This window comes from Rhynchophorus ferrugineus, unplaced genomic scaffold, assembly GCF_030347505.1.
Source record: "Rhynchophorus ferrugineus isolate W39M unplaced genomic scaffold, kcgeb_rfMv2 rfM10, whole genome shotgun sequence".
Lineage (NCBI taxonomy): Eukaryota > Metazoa > Arthropoda > Insecta > Coleoptera > Curculionidae > Rhynchophorus > Rhynchophorus ferrugineus.
This window is the reverse complement of record NW_027472589.1, coordinates 26,317,763-26,325,877: the sequence shown is the minus strand read 5'-3', so window position 1 is coordinate 26,325,877 and position 8,115 is coordinate 26,317,763. Positions and strand designations below refer to the sequence as shown.

Genomic DNA, 8,115 nt, shown 5'->3' with positions numbered 1-8,115 from the left:
TCAACAAGTAGCAAATATAATGGAACAAATATGTCTCTATTGGTGATAATTTTGCTCCTGAATGTAAGCCATAACTACCGATTTAAGGAAAACAACAAGAATAACTTACTATTTTATATGACATTCTTCAACATTCTCCAGTGCAAGTATTGTCAAGACTTTTTCATCATCACAGCTTTCTTAATACCTTCATATATAATATTTTAAGTGTTCAAGATCAAGAAAGCAAATTGTCAACTGTATTTTGAAGAAAAATAAATATATCATCATGGATTTGATCCAAAATTTATTTATTTTAATCCGAAATATATTTTTAGTAATCTAAAGGACAATTTGTAGATGGTTGTTCCACAAAAGATTTTTTAAATAATTCAAATTGGCTACTATAAAATTAGACAACAAACAGAGAAAACAATAATATTTTAACGTCGAAAAAACTTTTTAAAAAGAAAGTTTAACATAACAAACATCTTAAATGTAAACCAATAATAAAAAATATACTTAAAAAAATTATATTGCTTCTCGGGCAATAAATTCCGGCGAATAATAGTTTTAGATACTAAAGGTTAGAACTAATAAACCATTGTTATTGGTTACAATTGTGGAATTACCAAATCGTTACTGTCTATACCGTCTTATAGTTGACCCAACAACATTATAATTCCATAAAAATATAAATTAATTTGATTTGAAATTACCAGAGCGACAATTAAAACAAAACAATAATATTTTAACTTCCGAAAAACCTTTGTATATTTAAAGAAATCAAAGTACAAAAGATCTCAAATAAAATTGCATTTGGCAAGAGACAATTATTTTTCATTACATACTACTATTCCAAATTCATTCAGACTAACGAATTTTCGATAATATTAATAACGATCACTACGTATTTATGTCATGTGGTAAATTGTGTTATAATATAATGGAGGAATGCGAGAACTTTATTTTAAAACTTCTTTATGGAAACGAACTAATAGCATATTGCGAACTACCTGGAAGCCTGCCTAGAGGGAAGGTAGTACACTGGCGAATAAATATTTAATAATTTCAGAAATTTTCAAACAGTAAGTGGCTAAAGAAAGTTTAACACAATAAACATCTTAAATGTATACCAATAAAAAAAATACCTAAAAAAGGTTATATTGCTTCTCGGGCAATAAATTCGATCGAATAATAGTTTTAGATATTAAAGACTAGAACTAATAAACCATTGTCATTGGTTACAATTGTGGAATTACCAAATCGTTACTGTCTATACCGTCTTATAGTTGACCCAACAAAATTATAATTCCATAAAAATATAAATTAATTTGATTTGAGGAATAAATTAACTACTAAAAGTTAAATTACCAGAGTGACAATTAAAATATAAAAAAAAGAATCTTCAATTAATATTCCAAAAGAAACAATGATGGTAATTTAATCAATTCATTGAAATGTTTAGTTTCGAAACCTTAATCAAAGTTAATTTCAGAACGAACTGTATTTCTCTAGATGGTTCTAATGTGATATTTAATATAGATAGATTTAGAACCCATATTTTACTTTAAATACCATTACCACGCTGGTCGAGTAAAACTAATTATTTAATTTATTTGACGTTGACTGCTATCCTACCAACAGGTCAACTGAAAAGTTCCCGGCCTACCATAGCAAAACACATTTTCTTGGCAAAGTTACTTTTTTATTCAACATAATTCCCTTCAAGGGTGATACACTGACTATAGCGTATATAGTACGATTTGTCCTTTGTTTCAAAATAGGTCTCAGTTTCGGCGATCAACTCTTCATTCGTCGAAAATTTCTTCCCAGCGAGCATTCTTTTGAGATCTGAGAAAAGGAAATAGTCGCTGGGGACCGGATCTGGAGAATACGGTGGATGAGGAAGCAATTCGAAGCCGAATTCATGGACTTTTGCCATCGTTCTCACTGACTTGTGACAAATGCGGCCTTTTTTCGGCAATTTCGTCCTTCAAACGGTCCAATAACGCTACGTAATAGTCGCTGTTGATGGTCCTTCCTTTTCCAGGGTAGTTAATGAAAATTATTCCATACGCATCCCAAGATACAAACGCCATAACCTTGCCAGCCGACTGATGCGTTTTCCTACGCTTTGGAGCGGGTTCATCGTGTGCAGTCCACTCGGATGACTGTCGATTGGATTTCGGAGTAAAATGATGGAGCCATGTTCCAGGTCAACTCTTATTGATACATTTGGTCTTTTCAAAGCATCGTCCTCCACCATTCTTGCATCCTGCCAAATCCTATCTAATTTTTTTTATTATTCTTTCTGACTTAACTTTCTTCAGATTTCCTTCAACAAATAGTAGCAACACTACACCTATAAAAGAAAATTTAAATCATTACTAAAATATCTTATGACTAAAGTAAATGTCCAGTTTTTATCAGTTACTGCAATTTTTGCTACTATTTTTAATGAACAAACCCTATTAATGAATTGACTACTGAACTGACTGTCTAGCTTTTGGTTGACGTATTGTACATCTATTATCCTAAAGCGAATGGATGGTTTATTAAAGCAAAATGTACAATATATATTATATATATATATATATATATATATATATATATATATATATATATATCTCATGCAACTCATTTATTTCAAGAAAAAAAAAATTCTCATTTGCTTCCTGTTATTGTTTTAAAATCTGCAGCTATATCAGAATGGAATTTTGATATGTGTTACCTATTATTATATTGTGAAAATGTTGTTACAAATTTGGCAGTTAATATTCCCACTCACAAACAACATTGATGCTGTTTGGATATTTTATCTTTCAAAAATGTAACATTACCTAAGAGAAAACCTAATACCAACACACCAGTTTGGGTTTATTAACAAGCACTCAACAATTGACCAGGTCCACAGAATAACAGATGTTATTTAAAAAGCCTACGAAAGTCAAAAAGCATGCTCAGCTATATTCTTAGATATAGTACAAGCGTTCGATAAGGTTTAGCATGAAGGCCTTGTTCATAAACTACAGAAAACGTTACTAAAATATCACATCCAATTACTAAAATCATACATTACAGTTAGAATATTTAGAGTTAAATAAGAAGAAGCTTATTCTACAATAAAATAAGCTAAAGCAGGTGTACCACAAGGAAGTGTATTGGGGGCAATGCTTTGTCTACTCTACACTTATGATATACCACAAATGGAGAATATTATGATGGCTGCATTTGCTGATGATACTGTGATTATAGCTGTTGGAGACAATAGTGAAAAAGCCAGACGAGAATTACAGCAACTCTTAGAACATGCAAGTGACAATATAAATAATTTGACACAAGCTTCGAAAATAAAAATTAACGAAAGTAAATATGTGTATGTGCAGTCTACCTACAATCAGACCGTACAAGCACCAATAACATTAAATAATACAACGCTACAACGCTAAATATCTCGGAATGAATCTTGATGCAAAACATCGCTGGAAGGAACATATAAAGAAGAAAAGAAAAGAACTGGAATTGAAATATAGGAAAATCTACTGGCTAATTGGAAGAAAATCACAATTATCAATACATAATAAATTGCTATTATAATAAGCAAATACTGAAACCTATATGGACATACGGAGTTCAATAATGGAGATATTCTGCAAAGAGTAACATAAACAAAATACAAATTTTTCAGAACAAAGAGAAGTATTTTCGTTGCACCCGAATACTACAGAGCTGAATACCTACATCGACATCCTACTCACAGTCAGCCAAGAAATCAAGAGAATTGCAAGGGGCATGAGCAAAGACTCCATTCTCATCAGAATATTGAATTATTGTAACTTTTGGATACCACCGGAGCAGGACATAGAGTCAAAATAATCAAACGATCTGATCTTATGTAGTGTTGTGTAGTGAGGTGCGTATAATAAAAATACAGCAGTGACATGTATAAACATTATTTCACCAGAAACTGAGTTACGGCCGATTGGTCCTCCTAGTTATATACCTAGATTTAAGTTATCATAAAGACAAATTGTAGGTTAGTCGGAACGAAAAATCTAAATAGTCTATATTATTTGTTGTTTTCATTCGATCCACAGTAAAATTTAAAGTGGCCGATTATATATACTGTAGTAGAAAGAGTGAGAGAGACAGGAATATAGAGGATTGTGCGCATGCGCTTATTCAAACATTCTCTTCTGCATATCGTATTCTATCAAAGTTACTTCATTATCATATCATAGTTTAGCATATAAGGTAAACAAACAACATTTTTATACTGGATGGGTTTATTCTTTTTGTACATATTATTTTACCAGTTAACACATTAAAAATTTTGTTTAGTTTTGGCCATGACCAAAAATATCACCCAAACCGAAGGGAGGTGTTGCACTAGTGTTGAGATAAAATGCTCCAGTGAGCCTGTGAAGAATAAAACGTATTATATCTATTGATACTTGATTTCTAATCATGACTTACGAGGTATCGAAGACGAGACCACCCATTTTCGCTACAGTGTTGCCGGCACAGCTACCGCTTCTGTAATCCGTGATACTATTGCATTTTCTGGCGTAAAAATTATTATTATTAATTGATTCGGCCATGAAGATATACGATCTGTTATGGGAAAACAAACTGTACGATTCATCGTCGCACCCGGGCTGCACGATACCACCGTTGGGCCAGAAATCAGCGTCGGCCATGTTGTAGTTCACCCCCAGCATCCGGGCGTTGCTGTGAATGGCCTGGACGTATTTCGCATCTCCGGAACTCAGCCGGGATTCCGGGAAGCTCTCGAAATATAGGGGACCGGCGGGATCCATACCCACTATGGCCCCGAGACTGCCGTTCAGGCTTTTCCCCACGAATCCCGATATCTGAGCACCCAGGCTGTGTCCGGTGACGATCACCCTATCGAGAGAGCAGTTGTGATCGTCCACCATGCCCCTGATGAAGCTGGCCACTGTCTGACCAACGTGGGGGACTTTAGCTATGGACGTGGTATAATCCATGTGGGAATAGTAGGACCAATCGACGATAACAGCGGTGATATTTCCGTGTTTCAACAGAGCGTCCCGCATCACCACGCTGACTTGGGTCAGGTGGCTGTTGATCCATCCGTGAATGACGAAGACAGTGAGAGAATCGGTACTGAAACCTTTGATATTTCTCAGGCTTCTGGTTTCGTTGTAATATAACTTGGTGGTTTTATCGCTTGTGGTCGAGACGTAGAACTCGACTTTATTCACGTCGAACGGTATGTACTCCGGTGAAGCCTTCACAGCTTGGTCTTGGTTTGCCAGATCTTGTATAGCTTGGATTTCGGAGAGATAGTCCAGAGAAAGACCTAGAAAACAAATTATTACTGTTTATTAAGATTGCAATTAGACTATATAATGTTTAATTTAAATCATTCATTTAACAGAACTATCACTATTCATGATGACAAGTATTTATAAATGTAAATTATTACAGCACTGAACATTACTACAACGTATCACAAGTAATATTATTTTCAGAACTATAACAACTTCAGAGCATTAAATATAAATATACATGATACTTCTTTATTTTTATCTTATAAAATAAGCACATAACTTATAAACAAATAATAAATGAAGTAATATATGAATAAAATAATATATGAATTAAACAATTTTGAAATTAATATTTGACATTAGCATATATGTTAAAACAATAGCTAATACAATTAGGTTATATGTTTTTTCAATTTGGAAATCTATATTAAAGAATTTTTAATAAAAATAATAATCAAAATAATTGATACAAGATAAGTAAATAGTAAATACAACACCTTAATATTTATCAATGCCTTAAAATGTTTACAAATGTACTGTTAATAACTCATAATTTCTTCTGCTTGTCCTATGAGTTCCACCTATGTAAATTATGTAGTTAGTTTCAATTTAACACCTACATATTTTCATTATTTCATTTATGTATTCATATATCTTTTATCTTTTATCCATATTTTTCCCTAAAATATATATTGCAAAAACTATAAATCCGCTGTATGCTTGTTTTTTTACCTAAACTTTTAAATTAAATTGTTCTTTGCTTATTTATTCCACTCTTTGATCTCACCCTTTCAGATAGCTCATCATTCATTTGTCTACTATGTCTTTCGTTAATTTACTGTTATATACATTGTATTATGTCACACGTGGGAACTACCAACTCGCCAACAAATAAGGAATTAAACTTCTATGAAACTATTTTACAACAAGGAGACTACGGGATTCGTGCTTTAGTACATTGTTCCCAAATTAAAATAAAACTGAACTTCTTAATCTGAAGTCCAGAGCAGCGCATATACTCTACAAGTTCGTGTGGTTGTCCAGTGGCTGTATTGGTTTCACGTTGGTTTGATTCAGTAATCTTATTTCACGTTTTAACTCGTGATTACTGATTAGTTTAATGTTTTAGTGCAAACCCATATTTTCATGGGAACCAAATTAGGTTTATTATTGTCTGATAAACCAATCTCTTTTATCTCAGATTTTGATTTGCTCTGCTTTTCGTTTAACACGATTATTCGAACGTGTCTATCATCGAGACAGATCTCGAGGTATTTAGCTGATTTTGCTTGAGGAATCGGGCATCCAACAAGGGATATAATTTTTATAATTTTGCGCTGCGGCGTGATTGCAACATGGCAACATTTGGAGTTATTAAGCTATATTTTCTGGTATCTACTTCATTTGTAAATCTCGTTGATGGCCACTATGGTATTTATTACAGCCTTAGGCAGAGATATGTCTTTTGTTGTGATAACTGTGTTGTTAGCAAATGTTCCAATCACTGTTTTTTTGTTGTCGTTGGGATATCAACAATATTGAGTATATATAGGAGTGATACCATGATCCTACTCTGGGAAACTCCAGCCGAAATAGGTTTATGTGTTGACAATGCTCCTTCATGCAAGACATGTGAAATTTAAAAAGATATGATTCCAGATATGACAATAATATGAAGAAATTTTCTCATCTTGTAGATATACTAAATAAAACACTATTATTTTGTATAGAGAAATGTATATCTAGATAATGGAATAATATAGTTAGACTGTTTAACAGTTGTTTACATTGTTTTTTTACATTTTTGATAACTTAATTATTATATTGAAAATGTTAGGAATTGAATAGTTTTTGGAAAAATTGTTGATATCACAAATTTTGAAATTATTTTGAGATAAGAACAAGCTTTAATATATCACACTATTTTTTAATTAACTTAGTGTTTAGGGGAAAGTTTTGCAACAGAAACATAATTACTTTGAATGAATTACGGTCGAATTTTTATCATTGAGCGATTAATAATGTTAATTGATAAAAGAATCTTGGGTAACGCCAATTTACATAGAATAAATAGAGAAGATTCTGTGCGAATTCTGCTAGTGCAATATGTTAGAACTATTTTTAAGAACCGAACAATGCTTAAAAATGATTAAAGGTTATTTTCATACTAAGAATGGCAGCATTAATGTAATTTTCGTGGGAATCCCGAGGTTATCGCTATTATACCAATACAAATCATTTTCCATTATAACATAAAAAGGTCTCTCTCTCTATCGCTTACCAATTCTTTTTAAGAATACGCATTGGAAATACACCGAAAACAATACAGTAACGATTTCCAAATAGGTAGTCATTTTAACTAACTGATTAATTCAATTTTTTAAAACTTATATATACCGATATACCTTTATGACGTGATTATATAGGCGATAATTAGCTTAAAAGGTTTTTTTTTGCCTGAAAGATAGGCATATATATTATTGTAATGTTACATCGTAGATTAAAAAAAATTACTAAAAGATAATTTTAACCGAAAACATTTAAATTGTTTTTTTTTCGTTTAAAGTTTTACGTTGTATCTTTTAAGTTTAAATTATATGGTAGCTGAATAATTAATCTACATATTCAAGAAGTTGTTACGATTATCTTTTTGATATTAATCAATTATTCTCCGTTTATTAATGTCGGTGAAGATCATCCTGTAAGTCACATTATTCTTCAGTTTTTTTAATCACTAAACACGTCCCATTATATAGTTTTGGTTGGTTTAGATTGATTTGATTTGACAACAATTTGATTCTTTTTGATTTAACTCATC

At 32.0% G+C, this 8,115-nt stretch overlaps 1 protein-coding gene across 1 annotated transcript; it reads right to left on the bottom strand.

The window, feature by feature from the left end:
- Nucleotides 1-4,250: 4,250 nt before the first annotated feature.
- On the bottom strand, nucleotides 4,251-7,711 carry LOC143204320 (phospholipase A1). Its single transcript, XM_076416911.1, has 3 exons — nucleotides 7,579-7,711; nucleotides 4,459-5,326; nucleotides 4,251-4,401 (listed from the first exon to the last, which is right to left on the bottom strand). The coding sequence occupies exons 1-3, from the start codon at nucleotides 7,649-7,651 to the stop codon at nucleotides 4,320-4,322; spliced, it is 1,023 nt and encodes a 340-aa protein (XP_076273026.1). The 5' UTR covers nucleotides 7,652-7,711; the 3' UTR covers nucleotides 4,251-4,319.
- Nucleotides 7,712-8,115: the final 404 nt, after the last annotated feature.